This window comes from Haematobia irritans, chromosome 2 (genome assembly GCF_050003625.1).
Source record: "Haematobia irritans isolate KBUSLIRL chromosome 2, ASM5000362v1, whole genome shotgun sequence".
Lineage (NCBI taxonomy): Eukaryota > Metazoa > Arthropoda > Insecta > Diptera > Muscidae > Haematobia > Haematobia irritans.
This window is the reverse complement of record NC_134398.1, coordinates 211,557-229,181: the sequence shown is the minus strand read 5'-3', so window position 1 is coordinate 229,181 and position 17,625 is coordinate 211,557. Positions and strand designations below refer to the sequence as shown.

At 34.1% G+C, this 17,625-nt stretch overlaps 2 protein-coding genes and 2 long non-coding RNA genes across 6 annotated transcripts in view; 2 read left to right on the top strand and 2 right to left on the bottom strand.

The window, feature by feature from the left end:
• Positions 1–17,625, bottom strand: part of LOC142223159 (uncharacterized) — a 106,010-nt gene that overhangs the window by 77,208 nt on the left and 11,177 nt on the right. Inside the window, exon 1 of one of the 3 annotated variants that reach the window (XM_075292994.1) lies at positions 9,252–9,419. The exons of the other annotated variants lie outside the window; for them this stretch is intronic. The gene's annotated coding sequence lies outside the window, so the exon portion shown is untranslated. Of the gene's footprint in view, positions 1–9,251; positions 9,420–17,625 lie in introns of those variants that run through there. 3 annotated transcript variants of the gene reach the window in all.
• On the bottom strand, positions 4,252–5,147 carry LOC142226359 (uncharacterized). The gene is made up of 2 exons (XR_012719666.1): positions 4,509–5,147; positions 4,252–4,452 (listed from the first exon to the last, which is right to left on the bottom strand). It is a non-coding gene; the product is annotated as an uncharacterized LOC142226359 (long non-coding RNA).
• LOC142226360 (uncharacterized) lies at positions 5,150–5,662 on the top strand. The gene is made up of 2 exons (XR_012719667.1): positions 5,150–5,392; positions 5,450–5,662. It is a non-coding gene; the product is annotated as an uncharacterized LOC142226360 (long non-coding RNA).
• On the top strand, positions 6,636–9,236 carry Hacd2 (3-hydroxyacyl-CoA dehydratase 2). The gene is made up of 7 exons (XM_075292998.1): positions 6,636–6,758; positions 6,824–7,058; positions 7,115–7,231; positions 8,066–8,239; positions 8,301–8,358; positions 8,416–8,761; positions 8,820–9,236. Exons 2-7 carry the CDS (start codon positions 6,954–6,956, stop codon positions 9,145–9,147), a joined length of 1,128 nt encoding a protein of 375 aa, XP_075149113.1. The 5' UTR covers positions 6,636–6,758; positions 6,824–6,953; the 3' UTR covers positions 9,148–9,236.

The window sequence follows — 17,625 nt, the reverse complement described above, 5'->3', positions numbered from 1 at the left end:
GGTACCTGGTGTAAGTATACGGCCTCTAACAACCATGCAAAAATTGGTCCATATCGGTCCATAAATATATATGGCTCCCATATAAACCGATCCCCAGATTTGACCTCCGGAGCCTCTTGGAGGAGCAAAATTCATCCGATCCGGTTGAAATTTAGTACGTGGTCTTAGTATACGGTCTCTAACACCCATGCAAAAATTGGTCCATGTCGGTCCATAATTATATAGCCCCCATATAAACCGATCCCAAGATTTGACCTCCGGAGCCTCTTGGAGGGGAAAAATTCATCCGATCCGGTTGAAATGTGGTACCTGATGTTAGTATACGGTCTCTAACAACCATGCAAAAATTGGTCCATATCGGTCCATAATTATATATAGCCCCCATATAAACCGATCCCCAGATTTGACCTCCGGAGCCTCTTGGAGGGGCAAAATTCATCCGATCCGGTTGAAATGTGGTACCTGATGTTAGTATACGGTCTCTAACAACCATGCAAAAATTGGTCCATATCGGTTCATAATTATATATAGCTCCCATATAAACCGATCCCCAGATTTGACCTCAGGAGCCTCTTGGAGGAGCGAAATTCATCCGATCCAGTTGAAATTTGGTACATGGTGTTAGTATATGGTATCTAACAACCATGCAAAAATTGGTCCATATTGGTCCATAATTATATATAGCAAAAGTCATCCGATGCGGTTGAAATTTGGTACATTTTGTCAATATATGGCCTCTAACAGCCATGTAAAAATTGGTCAATATCGGTCTTTAGTTATATATAGCCGATGACTTATTACACAAAAATTGGTCCATATCGCCAAAAATAATCTACCAAAACTTTATTTCCATAGAAAATTTTGTCAAATTTTATTACTATAGAAAGTTGTGTCAAAATTTCATTTCTATAGAAAGTTTTGTCAAACGTTTATTTCTATAGAAATGTTTGTCAAAATTTTATTTCCATAGAAAGTTTTGTCAAAATTTTATTTTTATAGAAAATTTTGAAAAAAATTTATTTCTGTAGAAAATTTTGTCAACGTTTTATTTCTATACAAAATTTTGTCAACATTTTACTTCCATAGAAAATTTTGTCAACATTTTATTTCTATAGAAAATTTTGTCAAATTTTTATTTCTATAGAAAATTTTGTCAAAATTTTATTTCTATAGAAAATTTTGTCAAGTTTTCATTTCTATAGAAAATTTTGTCAAACTATATTATATACGTATTTAATCGGCCTTTTTTGTTTAATATATACCCCGTATGGGCTAACTTACAATTTAGAAGACAGAGTTAAAAAGTTTTACGATACCTTGCCATCGGCAAGTGTTATCGCAACCCAAGTAATTCGATTGTGGATGACAGCCTTTAGTAGAAGTTCCTACGCAATCCATGGTGGAGGGTACATAAGATTCGGCCTGGCCGAACTTACGGCCGTATATACTTGTTTCACTTCAAACTTAGAGTTTTGGTGGAAAAGAAGACAGGACCCATCTTTACACTTTGGCATATACCAGATATGTTCTTAATAGGGCCATATATACCGCTTTTTGTTGTAACGAGAAGTTAATTTCATTCCATATGAGACGTTTTTTAGTGAAAAGACATTTTAGAGTTGAATTCTAAGCTACTGTCGAAGAAATATTGCACAGAATATGTATGAGAGAAAAATGTGTTCGTCAAATACTAAAGCAATTGAATCGAATTTTCCAGAAGTGGTGCAAAATTGGCGCAGAAGCGATGCATTTAAAATGGGCTTGTTATTGGACGGATGTCCACCATTCCAACTGCCGTTGCACTGAAATCACTTCTTAAGGTGTGATCCGAAACATAAAATGTTTATAAATTTTTTATGATTTTTAATACATTCTAACGCTTGTCTGAAACGTTTGACCTCGAATATTTTCAAAAATTTTCGATTTTTCTAGAATGGATTGACCATTTTTGCGGCAAAATTGTAATAATTTGTACCATATGGTTAATTCTTACCCTGTTTCTGGAAGTTATTTTAAAGTTTTGCCTTTAGAACACCCTCCAAAATTTTTTGCTGGGAATATATGAAAAAGTGTGGAACAAAATGAAGTCAATTTTTGTTTAATTTTTATAAAATAAAGCATTAATTGAACCTACAACTTCAGTCTATTAATTTTTAGCTAGGGGGCTATAGGACCCACCTAGGAAATTGTCTAGCTACGCTAATACATCAAGGTTGATAAACTATAAAATAATAATAATAAATTATTTAACCACAAACCATATATTAGCTCTGTTCGAGAACGCGATAATTTTTTATAATTATCTCAAATTTTTACTGGAAGCAGCGGTGCCAACTCTGACGATTTTTAGTCATTTTGACGATTTTTAATGGTTAATTTAGCGTGTGACGATTTTAAGACACGTAGTTATGAGTTGACGATTTTTGAAAATGTTCGACTCGAGTGTTTATTTTTTTTACTTTTTTGTTTCTGGAAGTTATTTTAAAGTTTTGCCTTTAGAACACCCTCCAAAATTTTTTGCTGGGAATATATGAAAAAGTGTGGAACAAAATGAAGTCAATTTTTGTTTAATTTTTATAAAATAAAGCATTAATTGAACCTACAACTTCAGTCTATTAATTTTTAGCTAGGGGGCTATAGGACCCACCTAGGAAATTGTCTAGCTACGCTAATACATCAAGGTTGATAAACTATAAAATAATAATAATAAATTATTTAACCACAAACCATATATTAGCTCTGTTCGAGAACGCGATAATTTTTTATAATTATCTCAAATTTTTACTGGAAGCAGCGGTGCCAACTCTGACGATTTTTAGTCATTTTGACGATTTTTAATGGTTAATTTAGCGTGTGACGATTTTAAGACACGTAGTTATGAGTTGACGATTTTTGAAAATGTTCGACTCGAGTGTTTATTTTTTTTACTTTTTTGTTTCTGGAAGTTATTTTAAAGTTTTGCCTTTAGAACACCCTCCAAAATTTTTTGCTGGGAATATATGAAAAAGTGTGGAACAAAATGAAGTCAATTTTTGTTTAATTTTTATAAAATAAAGCATTAATTGAACCTACAACTTCAGTCTATTAATTTTTAGCTAGGGGGCTATAGGACCCACCTAGGAAATTGTCTAGCTACGCTAATACATCAAGGTTGATAAACTATAAAATAATAATAATAAATTATTTAACCACAAACCATATATTAGCTCTGTTCGAGAACGCGATAATTTTTTATAATTATCTCAAATTTTTACTGGAAGCAGCGGTGCCAACTCTGACGATTTTTAGTCATTTTGACGATTTTTAATGGTTAATTTAGCGTGTGACGATTTTAAGACACGTAGTTATGAGTTGACGATTTTTGAAAATGTTCGACTCGAGTGTTTTTATAAAAACATTGGGCAGGTACACACGATTTTCATTTTGAGCGTCTGTAGTGTGTTGACTGTTGCTTGGAATGGACGGAGAATACGCAATTGCCGTGTTTTGTGTTAATATATTTATCGTATTCAGAAGTGGCATGTGGTTTTATATGAACAGAAAAGAAGGGAAGTGTAATAAAAAATGTGCCTGTTTTTTGTTCTGCATTTTCTATATTGAATCATTTATTTTTATTTGCAGTTACATGAGCTCTGCGTTTGTACATTTGATAGGCACAACGTAAATATGGAATGATTACTTATTGTTGAAATTGAACCAAAACAGATTTATAAAAAATATGTGATGAACAACACTATAAATAGAAATAAACAAGGAATTAGTTAATAAATAAATAAATAAAGTTACTTTTGTGTTTTCTTTTCTCAAGTAGCCGACGAAAAAAGTTTTTTCGTAAAGATCATAACATTTTAGGTTGTGACCATGTCCTTTTAACTGGAAGACATTTTTGGTGAATACCATGATATTTTAGATCGTGACCATTGTCTTTTAATTCCAACAAAATTCTTTTTATAAATATAACATTTTAGATGAGGACAATTATATTTTTCTTAGGACTATGTTCACTGAGCCAACACCCTGCCAAAATTTTTTTAATTTGACGGCTCTTCTGAGAATCCGCACCACGTCGAAAACAATCGTATACGACATCCAAAACTCGTCGGAAAAGCCGTCACTATTGAGAAGTTGTACCACGCAAGTTACTACAAAAAAGTATCGCGTGAGTGCAATCCAAAGCAGGCCCTTCAAACAATCAGAAAAAGTGAATTTTAAGATAGTTGTAAAAGAATCATTGTGGTCAAGTAAAACACGTTTGTTTAGATGTTTATTAATTTGATTAAACATTTATAAATTCTTATATACATAACATTTATACCACTATCACAACACATTTAACATAATTTTTTTCATTAATAAAAGAATGATGTTGAGTTACAAGTAGCAAGTTACATGTTGCAGCGTCTATCAGCCAGTGTTTTTATTCTCGATGGAGGCAGCGTGTCTGTAAAGTATCTGAAAAACCATCACTTTATTCCATTTGGAAATTCGAAAATTATTCACCAATATACCTTTTACAATTTTAAGGTGTGTACTATGTTCGGTTTTCGAGCTGAAAATCACTTTATTTTCGCGATTACTTTTCTAGAAATAATCAATATTATAAATGAAAACACACATATTCCTGTAAAGTCTTGCCGAAATCTAGAGGAACAAAAAATTGCACATCAATTGAGTTAATCTCTTTTATATTGAACTGTTTTAATAAAGTAACCGCGAAAATTTCAACGCGAAAAGCGAACGTAGTACCTACCTTTAAGAGAAATAACTATGTTTTCAGCACTTCATTATCGATTTTATTTAAATAAATTATATGAAACTAGTTGCGCTTGGTGTTTCACATAATATAAAATGGCTCTTGTAACAATAGTGATGGCAAAATACTTTCATGTACATTTCATACTTTTTCATACGCTTCCCCCATCACAGTTGGCGATTGTTGCAGTGTCACTTACGAGTCTGTGGTAACGATGAGGATGAAATGGAACTTTGAAATGCTGGCAGGGAATGGTTGCAGGTGAAAATGTTGCATGGTCGCCGCAAAAATAGCTCCTATCATATTATTTTGCTCTTCGAATATGATCGTGACAATCATGTTTCTTCTCTGTGTGTGTGGCAAAACAATGATTCCTGAAGTAATCCAAATTTAATATATTCCCTGCCAGCATTTCAAAGTTCCATTTCAACCTCATCGTTACCACAGACTCGTAAATGTCACTTCAACCATCATGAAAAGGTACATCAAAAAGTACATGCAAGTAATTTGCCATCCCTACTGTTAAAAAAGCCATTTTTTTTGTGAAACGCCAAGCGCAACCAGCATGTTATATTTTAATTAAATAAAAACGAAAATAAAGTTCTGAAAACATAGATTATACGCTTAAAATTGTGAAAGGTATATTGGTGAACAATTTGGTGATTTTCCAAATGGAATAAAGTGATTGTTTTTCAGATATTTTACAGACACGCTGCCTCCATGGAATAAAAACACTGGTTGATAGACGCAGCAACATGTAACTCGCTACTTGTAACTCAACATCATCATTAATGCCAAAAATTATGTTAAATGTAATGTGATAGTGGTATAAATGTTATATTTTAAGAATTTGTAAATGTTTAATCAAATTAATAAATATCTAAACAAACGTGTTTTACTCGACCACAATGATTCTTTTACAACTATCTTAAAATGCACTTTTTCTGATTGTTTGGAGGGTCCCTTATTGGCGTCGTTCTAAATTGATCTATAAAGGCACCTAATAATTGCACTCATGCGAAACATTTTTGTAGTAACTTGGCGTGGTACAACTTCTCAATAGTGACGGCGCTTTTCCGACGAGTTTTTGATGTCGTATATGATTGTTTTCGACGTAGTGGAGATTCTCAAAAGAGTCCCCAAATTCAAAAAATGTTGGCAGGGTTACAAATTACTTGGTGATTTTCAAAATACTTCTCGCCTAGTTATCCATTTAATGGAAGAGGAATTTTTCTTTTTCTATGATCGACAAAATCATTAATTTCATTGCAGGAAAGATTGTTTTTATTATGAAAATAATTTTTGTTTGATAATGTTTGGCGAACATTCCCTTATGCGCTTTACAGACTATCAGTTTTTCCGGACGACAGTGCTCGTGTCGAACATGTCCTATATATTGTGCACATTATAAGTTAAGTCCGAGGGCATAATAGATACTGCTGCTTGTTTATGGGATCGATAACACATTTACCGATTATTTAGTCATCGCCGACAAGTCGTATCGATCCGACACACTGTAAGATTCTTTACAAACACCGACATTCCGTCCGGAATAACTGATAGTCTGTAAAGCGCATTACACCTAAAAATTTGTGCCACCCAACCAGAAAAAATCAAAGTTGTTTTGATTTTATGCCATCACGTCCCCGCAACATGCGAACATAACCTTATACAATCGGATTTGCCACCGCAACGTGTCGCAGGTTTATCCGACCGTATAAGGTCCCCTTTAATAATTTCGATTACATTGAAGATATGAACTTATCGATAAGTTAGTGGTAAACTTAGAACTATATCTGTCTTGCTCTAATACACAGTTAAATAATGTAAAATACCTCTTGCTTTATTATAAAAAAATATCGATTGTGCGTACAATGCACATGAGATGAATGAAAAAAAGGCTTGCTCATTGACCTTTGTTTTCTTACAGAGCGCGAGTGTCTATTGTTAAAATAAATAATTAATACTAAATCTACGACTACAAAACACAATGAATTAACAAATTGTAATATTCATATAACTTTTGTATTCACCCCACGCATGAAAACATCTGATTCATTGTAATTTAAGGGTAGCAGTAAAATATACCGGCTACATAACCAATAATGTGCAAAGACAAGGATGGCGACAGAGTGTTTTTCACAGCTGGATTTTCATTTCGAACGTCATACCAGAAGTTGTGTATAATGTGAAAAATACTATGGCGCAAGATAAAATAAATAAAAATATTCAATTAAGTCCTTTTGTTTATTGGGCACAAACTGCGGGACAAGTATTCCTTAAGGTGGATTTGAAAGACGCCGAGGTATTATACATTTATTATTTAATTGAAACTTGTCTTAAAACATTGTATTTACACAGCATACAGAATTCCATTTCTCCCGAAAATGTCTCAATTTTAAGTCCAGAGGAAAAGGAGCTCGAGGTCTTAATTCGTACGAATTTGAAATCCAGTTTTATGATTTCATAGATGAAGAGGTAAAGTTTTAGACGAAAAATATGAAAATGTTTGAAATTTGAAGAGATAAAGCCTTAAAAAAGATTAGAAATATGAAATATATTTTTTGGCTTTAGAGATAAAATGTAAAAATTGGTTATTTTCTTTTGTTTTTGATAAATATTGTTGCTTTTTTATAAAATTTAAGAAATTTTTGCGTATTTTAAAGAGAAATGAAACGTTGGGAAAAGATAACGCGAACCTCAAGCGGAACGCTGGGGTCTTTTCCTTGTGGACAGGGTCCAAAGAAAATTTTTAAAAATTCCCCTTTTTAATCGCTTCATTTTTTGTAAAAAGAAATTGCTGCTATAACACTCAACAGAAATGGGAGGACAACACCAGTAACATAGGCTTAAGTTTTTTTATTTATTTTATTCCGTCCATGATTTTCGAAGAAAATTAAATAAAACTGACCTCGAGCTTGATTATATAAAAGAAAACATAACGGTACGGTCACACTGGGCAAATATTTGACAGAAATCGAAAAAGAATTCGTCGCCACAGCCAAACCAGCAAACGTTTTTAACTCATATTGGATATATTCCATCACGATAGGAGTATTTTGCAAAAACGGTATTCAGATATTTCGAAAGTGCTCCTGGAAAAATGTTTGACACTCATTTTGGGCAAATATTTGCCTAGTGTGACCATAGCCTAAGGCATTAAACAAACAGATCAAAAACAATAAAACTTCGATCAAATTATCGTCCTGAGTATTTGGATATCTCGTAACCAATCTTAATAATATTTATATTTTATTATTCATTCATTACTTCATTATAATACAGAATAATATTTAATGTTATTTCGTTCAGCAATGTAGCTATAAAGTTTATCCTAATAAAATTGAGTGTCTCATTGGTAAGAGCGAAAATCAATGGTGGCCTCGTCTTGTGGCAACCCCTCAAAAGCCCCATTGGCTTAAAATTGACTTTGATCGGTGGCAAACTGAAGATGATTTGGAGGACGAAAAACCAAGAAATGTCCAAGTAATTGACTATAAGATTAAATAATCAAGTATTAGAAAAAAGTCTAAATTAATGTTTTCAGGAAGATTATTCAAGGGAATATGATCGTTTACAAAAAGAAGAAATCGGATATATAAAAGGTCGTTTATCCTACAAACATGAAATATCGTATATTACAACTATTTCTATTTTTGTAGAGAGCTCCAAAAAGGTATACCTTGTGCTGTACAATCTGGCCCAATTTGTTGGATTTTTGTATGTAATTTCTGTGCTGTCTGTACTTTATTATCGTGATGGAGTCGACATGATACCAAAGGCTTATACATTGGTAGGCAATGTTATGAAATTCTTGCATCTGCTTGCCTACTTGGAAGTTCTTCATCCAATTTTTGGATACACAAAAGGATCCCCCGTTGTGCCATTCATGCAAGTGACAGGCAGAAATTTTGTGCTATTCTTCATGATCGAGTTTGAAGAGCGCATGCAGACAAAACCTGCTGTTTTTTACGTCTTTGTCATATGGTCATTGGTTGAGATATTTAGGTGAGTATACAATCTTCCCAGATGAATTATCAGTAAATGTGAAAATCTACATCCCCAGATATCCTTACTATATAAGCCAAATTTTAAAAATGGAAAATGGTATTCTGACTTGGCTGCGTTATACGATATGGATACCACTCTACCCATTAGGTATTCTTTGCGAAGGAATTATTATCTTACGCAATATACCTTATTTTGAGGAAACCAAACGATTTAGTGTGGAAATGCCAAATAAATGGAACATTTGCTTTGATATGCCTACGTTTTTGAAAGTATACCTGATTTTGCTAATATTACCCGGTTCCTTTTTTCTTATGTCACATATGGCCAAAACAAGAGCAAACAAGCTAAATATGCGGCGCCGATATCGAAAGTCTAGCGAATAATAGTAATATTATTTGAAATTTGTATGTAATAGCAATCGTTTTTCAGTAAATAAATGCCTAAATTAGACATGAGAATAACATTAAATATATATATAGAGACGTACCTTTCTTTTCAGATGTTTGAAAGCGTCATGTTTTTTTTTTTTTTTTAAGACAAGCCAAATTCGGATATTTTTGTCTTTCTTTCAACGTTGTAACAAGCATCTAATTTGAGGTGTGTTTTATCAAGTGGTAATGAACAAACTTATTAAGTTATTTATTTTTTTATGTGGATGACACTTGTATACTATACCCATGCAGACACGAAAATGTACTTAGGGCGTTTTCTTTTCTGAAAAAAAGAGCTTGCCCATTTATAAAATGTTGCCAGCAACCTAAAAAATGCTCTAACTTAATCGGGCAGAAAATAATTCAAAGGAGCAAACAATCGCAGTACTCTCGTTTGTCGACAATGCTGAAAATGCCCGCATTTTGCATCTATGCGTGGCACTATTTCCACAACAGAATTCGAAGTCTTTTCGCACTTTTGCCTGTTCTTTTTTTAGAAACGAACCTAAAAAATACATTTTCCGGGCAAAATGCAAAAAGTGCGCATTTTTACAAGAAAAGAAAACATTAGGCTCCTCATTTGAAGACACGCGTCTTGATTTTTGAGTACGCAAGAAAACAGATTATTAAGCCACCGCGCATTTTTACAAGAAAAGAAAACATTAGGCTCCTCATTTGAAGACACGCGTCTTGATTTTTGAGTACGCAAGAAAACAGATTATTAAGCCACTAAAGACTAATGGCGGTTTCTTTTCTTGTAAAAAATGCGCACTTTTTTCTGCATTTTGCCCGGAAAATTTACTTTTTAGGTTCTTTTCTAAAAAAAGCAGGCAAAAGTGCGAAAAGGCTTCGCATTCTGTTGTGAAAATAGCGCCACGCATAGAGGCAAATTACGGGCATTTTCAGCACTGCCTACAAACGATAGTGCTGCGATTGCCCTGTTTCCTTCTTTGAATTCTTTTCTGCCCGCTGAAATGATAGCATTTTTTAGGTTGCTGGTAACATACAGACAAAATGAAGGCAAAGCCCTTTTTTCAGAAAAGAAAACACCATAAATTAATAAGGTTTAAATGCGAATATTGAAATTGTAACATAATTTTAACGCAATAATACGAACGAAATACGGCCTTTGAGAATAATCTATGCGTTTAGTATGAATTACTTTGATTTTTTTCTTTTGCTAATTTATTGACCATTTTAAAGAATATAAAGTTGCTTTGAGCTATTCCCCATCATTATAATACAATTTGCATCAAAGAGGAATATGCCCATGTTCGCTAATCCACTTCCAGATGAATGTGAATCAATTCCACGATTTTTGTGACCTACAATCCACATTCACCGGAAGTTTCGTGAAATCAATTCACTTGCAAAAGTCTTGGCGAAAGTTGAATTATTTCCAAGATGCATGTATTTCTGTCTAAAAAAAACTAGCGTAAAAAAATTGAAATGTTTTATATTTAATACGTGAGTTTTATTAAAAATGTCCCATTTTTAATTAAAAAAACAGTAAATTAAAATAAGTCTATTGATTCCACTTATTTTGATTTCCGCCTTAAAGGTGGGTATTAAGTTCGAGTTTAGTCGCTAAAATCGTTATTTTTTCACGATTACTTTTCTTTAATATTCCATTTTAAGGAATAAAAACTTTGTTAAAATTTGCTTTGGGCAATTCCCCATCAGGTTATAATGAAATATGCAACAAATATGTATAATTTTACGCCTTTTTTACTGATTTAGTTTTCACTTTAGTGAAAACTAAATCAGTAAAAAAGTGAAAACTAAACTAAATCAGTAAGAAAAATGCATGAAATTATACATATTTGTTGCAAATTTTATTATAACTTGATGGGGAAAAGCCCAAAGCAAATTTTCACGAAGTTTGTATTCCTTAAAATGTATTATTAAAGAAAAGTAATCGTGAAAAAATGACGTTTTTAGCGGCTAAACTCGAACTTAATACCCACCTTTAAGGTGAGTATTAGGTTCGAGTTTAGCCGCTAAAATTGCCGTTTTTCACGGTTACTTTTCTATAATAATTCACTTAAAAAAAGACTTTTTAAATTTTTGCTTTGGAGGATTCCCCATCAGGTTATAAACAAATTTGCAAATTTTAATATAACTTGATGGGGAATAGCCTAAGCCTATTTATAAAGTTTATATTCTTTAAAAGGGATTATTAAAAAAAAGTAATCATGAAAAAAGTTCGGCTAAACTCGAACTTAGTACACACCTTTAGTTACAGAAAAGTTCAAAAAAGAACGTGGAATTAAGGATACCAAATTTTCACGTTCGTTTATATTCTTTAAAAAGTATTATTAAAAAAAAGTAATCATGAAAAAAGTTCGGCTAAACTCGAACTTAATACACACCTTTAATTACAGAAAAGTTCAAAAAAGAACGTGGAATTAAGGATATCAAATTTTCACGTTCGTGGATTTGACGTGAATAGTGGAAGTTGAATTGAAGTGGATATCCGATAATTTTATACTTGTTTTACTGATTGCTTGTGTTACTTATTGCCAACTAAATGGTAAACTCTTTTTTTTATATTAATATTCATTAATATTATTATTATTATTATTAATTGTTTTTAATCACTGTTAATTATACTCTTTATCTCATATAATTTTATATTTTTTTACATGAATTGAAATTAAAAAACTATTGTTAATAATTTCTTCTGTTTGTTTGGGCAAACAAAAAAGTTTTTGGGGCGGAAGGCAAATTGGGTTGGGAAACTCTGGCCTATAGCAACTAACAACTGTCAATAATTTCGATGGAAAGCTGGGTATTAAGTTCGAGTTTAGCCGCTAAAATCGCAATTTTTTCACAATTACTTTTCTTTAATAATCCCTTTTAAGGAATACAAACTTTGTGATAATTTACTTTGGGCTAGCTATTCCCCACCAAGTTATTATGAAATCTGCAACAAATACGTTTAATTTCATGCATATTTTTCTTACTGATTTAGTTTTCACTTTAGCGATTTTAGCGGCTAAACTCGAACTTAATACTCACCTGAAAGCGGAATAGGTATGCAGAAAGGGTAAGATTCAGGCAGATTAAACAAGAACCTGGTGAATCAATATTGAAAGAAACGTGCGACATTCTGTAAATATGGATCGTTTCTTGATATAATGCTCATCGAACAATGTTGTAAGGGCTGAAATGCATAGGCACTTGTGATGAAATAACTGCTAAACAACCGTCAACGAGGCATATTAAGATGCATATAGTAGAGAATTAAAACATAGTGCCGCAAAAGAGGTCATCTCCTGTTGGGGGTAACCCTACATCTTACATAAACATCTTATATAATATTTATTACAATCTGGTAGCTCTATTGTCAGAGCGCGCACACATACTTAAGTAATTGAATTTCATCATCCTTTTGTTCTAGAAGCATCTAAGCAGACATAAAAGTTCTACAAAATAAATAATAAGTTTTAGCAATCAAAAGCATAGTCTTTTATTCATATACAAAAGGCTAACAAAAGTGGCGACGAGGACGGCCGTAAAATAAAATCAGTTGTAAAACGCCAGTATTCAGGAATGAACATGCCTAGCGACATAGTTGAGAAATTACTGGAGGAGCAGCAAAAGGCGATGGCTCAACATACGCTATTGCTCGAACAAATGGCTTTGCTCATTCAATCGCAAAGCGCAAGCTCCACTACCAGTGTTGCCAACTCCCCAAGGCCAAAAAGCACCAAAAATATATTATAAATTCTAACATACCACCTTCCACCACAAAATCGAAAATTAACTGCTCTACTAAAAAAAAAAACAAAAAAAAAAACTTCCGAAGATGTATTATGAATTGAATTTTAAGAAGTTAAGGTGGGTATTAAGATCGAGTTTAGCTGCTAAAATAGTCATTTTTTCACAATTACTTTTCTTTAATAACTCATTTTGAGGAATACAAACTTTGTGAAAATTTGGCTATTCCCCATTATAATAAAATTTGCAGCAAATATGCATAATTCTATACCGTTTTTACTGATATAGTTTTCACTTTAGCGGCAAAATTCTAACTTAGTACTCACCATTATGAACCGCTATATAGTATGCACTTTGATCAGTTTTAATGCTTTCGTCCAATTCATTTTGATCAGTCATGTTTTTCAACTTTCAAAATATTAATATATGGAAGAAGTCTATTGCTTATTCCAATTCTGCGTGCTTTTGTGAATTTAATACAACGTTTTTAATGACATCTTTACCAAATTCAAAAATTCGGCACTCATCGTTCGACTTTCCTACAGAATACCCTAAATAACAATATTAATTACAAAATAATCAATACCAACTTCATAACAATCAAATTCTATATTTGGCAATAAATTTGAGTTTCTTCGGCTCTTGAAAGTCTAATCAAAATTTTTGTATCAATTAAACTTAATACTGTTCAAAATAAAAAAAACACCAAAAGCACTAAATGAAAATGCCAGAAAGCACCAAGTTGGTGCTTTTTAGAAATCAAAAAGCACTAAATTTGGTGCTAAAAGCACCAAATTGGCAACACTGTCCACTACAGATAACAACCCGAGACTAGGTACATCCAAAGCAGCCTTGATGGAATCTTTAGCGCATTTCATGACAAATTTCGAATACGAGCCTGAAAGTGGTCTTATCTTTCAAACGTGGTACACTAGATTTGTTCATGTCTTCGAAAAAGAGACAAGCGCATTGGACGACGATGACAAAGTAGCTCTCTTATGGAGGAAGATGCCAAATCAAGTGCACGAAAGATTCGCAAATTATGTTCTGCCCAGAAAACCAGAAGAAATGACACTTAAGGACACTGTGGAAAAACTGAAGAAGCTCTTCGGAAAAGTAGAAACTCAAGTCGCACAACGCTATATGTGTTTGCAATTAGCAAAAACAGATGGGGAAGATTTCCGCGAATACGCCAGCAAAGTCAATCTCCAATGTGAATTGTTTAAAATGAGTGAGTTAACCATCCATCAGTTTAAATGTTTAATCTTCGTTCTGGGTTTGAAGTCGGCCAGAGATAATGAAATACGAATTCGTTTGCTAAAATTGCTCGACGAGAACAGTGAAATGAATTTGGATAAACTCAGCGTATTTTAGACCTGAAATCAGACAACAGTTTGATTGAACATCAATCAAAAACTGTCTGTTCTGTCAACAAATCTGCCGAAGGTCCAAGACAACACAAACTACCTAATACACCATGCTGGTTCTGTGGGGATTTGCACTACGTAAAATTTTGTCCATTTCAAAAACACAAATGCAACAAGTGCAACCAGTTGGGACACAAAGACAACTATTGTGTCAGCGCAAAATTAGGCAAATCACCAAAACCTTCAAACATGGAAGAGGGAAAGAAGCAGAAGTTTAAGAAATCAAAGAAGACTTTCAACACAAACGCAATTTTCAATACAAGAAATGTTGAATTTCAAAAGCTTCGTAAATACACAACAGTGCTAATGAACAACAAGCCTGTTCGTCTACAAATCGATACCGCTTCGGACATATCCATTATATTAACTTCCACATGGGAAAGTATTGGTAAGCCCAAAGCTTATACTACAAAGGATAGCGCCAATGACGTAAACGCTAGCAAAATCAACCTCATGGCATAGTTCAAATGCAGCGTAACCATCGATGACGTCACAAACTTCTTAAATTGTTACATTACAGATGTCGAAAAACTGAACATCATGGGAATCGACTGGATTCAATCTTTCGATCTTTGGGACAAACCGATAACATATTGGTGTCACCAAATAAAATTCGATGACGATATCGCAGCTCTGAAACGTAAGTACGAAAAGGTGTTTGATATCAACTCACTGGGTTTATGCACAAAAACCAAAGCCAACATTCAGTTGCTGCCAAACGCCAAGGAACTATTCATTCCCAAAAGACTTGTTCCATATGCAGATAGAACAGAGATCGAAGCTGAACTACAGAGACTCGAAAGTGCAAACGCAATGGAAAAATTCGCATCTGCGCAGACTATTCTACAGGACTCAATTCTATGGTAGAATCTAACCAGTATCCACTACCCACTCCAGAGGAAATTCTTTCAGACTGCCACAACAGCGTAATTTTCAGTCATCTGGACTTGTCTGATGCATATCTACAAGTAGAGGTAGACGACAGCAGCTAAGAGTTACTCACCATAAATACCCACAAGGGATTGTACAAGTTTAACCGACTAACACCTGGTATAAAATCTGCTCCAGGAGCATTCCAGAGAATTATGGATGAGTTATGTTCAGGCATAGAGGGTACCAAAGCGTATATTGATTACATTATGTTAGCAAGTAAGCCTATCGCTGAACATAAGACCAACTTGGATTTAATTTTGCAACGAATACAAGATTTCGGTTTCAAATTAAAATGTGATTTATTTTTTTTTTTTTCAAAAAGAAATTAAATACTTAGGGCAGGTTATCAACAAAGATGCCATACGACCTGATCCATGCAAAATTACCGCCATTCAAAATCTGAAAATTCCAGAAAATGTTGCAGAGGCTAGATCTCTTCTAGGCTCATTTAATCACTACAGCAAGTTTATAAACAACATGCACACCTTACGCAAACCTCTTGACGACTTGTTAAAAAAGGATGGACTTCAGAATGTCAAAAATCTTTAGATGACTTTAAGAAAATTCTAACATCGAATTTGCTCCTAACACACTACAACCGAGTCTGCCTATTCACGTAGAAGCAGACGCATCAATACACGGGGTTGGAGGTGTCATCTACCATATGTTTCCTGGCGGAGGAATGAAGGGGATACACCATGTATCCAGAGCACTCACTCCCGCTGAACGCAATTACAGTCAAATAGAGAAGAAGGGTCTCGCTCTCACATTCGCTGTGCAAAGGTTTCACAGAATGCTGTTCGGTAGAAAATTCACCTTGCACACCGATCACAAACCACTCCCCACAATATTTGGATCGAAAAAAGGAATACCAATCTACACAGCCAACCGGTTACAGCGCTGGGCTTTAATTTTATTAGCGTATGACTTCGAAATCAAATATACTAATACAAGGGATTTTGGTTACGCCAACGTATTATCCAGACTCATTAGTGATCATGAAAAGCCAGCTGATGATTTCGTCATTGCTTCAGTGGCACTCGAGGAAGATATACGCCGATACGCCGACGAGGCAGTTTCGACACTTCCACTCACTTTCAATACATTAGTCAACGCAACTAAAAACGACAAAGCTCTCCAGTCTGTCATTAATTTCATAAACAACGGATGGCCTGAAAGCAGTGAAAATGTAGATGAATCAATTATACAATACTACAATCGGAAAGAATCACTATCAACTCTAGATGGATGTATTTTATTCAACAACCGCATAGTAGTACCAGAGAAATTCAGACAAAAGATATTGAAATAACTCCACAGAGGACATCTATCTGCAGAGCAGGGTAAGTCAATAGCTCGATGTTATATCTACTGGCCCAATATCGACAAACAAATCGAGGACTACGTCCGAAAATGTCAAAATTGTCAACGTGCAGCAAAAAATCCAGTGAAGACCAACCTTTGCTCATGGCCATTAACGACACGCCCACTCGAGAGAATCCATATTGACTACGCTGGTCCGGTGAAAGGTAAATATTATCTTTTAGTTATTGATGCTTTCTCAAATTACCCTGTGATTTATGAGACAACAACAACAACTTCATTTGCAACCATAAAAATGTTGAAAGAATACTGTGCACAATTTGGAAATCCAGAACAGCTTGTATCAGACAACGGTACACAGTTCTGCTCTGACAAATTCCAAACTTGGTGTAAGGAAAAATCTATTGAGCACACAAGAACCGTACGCTTCCATCCTAGTTCCAACGGACAAGCCGAACGTTTTGTAGATACTCTAAAACGCTCTTTAAAGAAATTTGAAGGGCAAGAAACACCTACAGAAGCACTTCAGACGTTCTTAGAAGATCAAATCCAAATCCAAATGCACCAGAGGGTAAAACACCGGCAGAGTAATTCATCGGTCGAAAAATGAGAACAGTTTTCGACGCAATCAGAAAACCTCAATACACTGAGCGAAAAGTAAACCACCAATGGAATCTCAGTACAATAGCAAGCACCAGAAATAGAAAGTTCGCACCAGGTGACTTGGTCTATGCAAAGAATTTCAAAGGAAATAAAAGCTATTGGGTTCACGGTGAGATCATCGAAAAGGTGGGCAACGTTATCTACAACACCATCATAGATGTAGGCGAGAAGAAGATTCTTGTAAGAGCACATACGGACCAACTCAGACCCAGAGTTCCAGATCATGAAACACGAACTGAGTCAAATACAAAATTGCCATTGGATTTTCTACTCGAGGACTTCAACATCACACCTCCATCAAGTGATGATAATTATGAAACACCTATAGGTTCTCCTCATTGGTTTCCTAAGTGTATCACCA

Coding starts and splice junctions, on each gene's coding strand:
- Hacd2 (XM_075292998.1), top strand. CDS start 6,954: ATGGCGCAAGATAAAATAAATAAAAATATTCAATTAAGTCCTTTTGTT. Junction 7,232..8,065: donor ATGATTTCATAGATGAAGAG/GTAAAGTTTTAG, acceptor TATTTCGTTCAG/CAATGTAGCTATAAAGTTTA. Junction 8,240..8,300: donor AAAAACCAAGAAATGTCCAA/GTAATTGACTAT, acceptor TAATGTTTTCAG/GAAGATTATTCAAGGGAATA.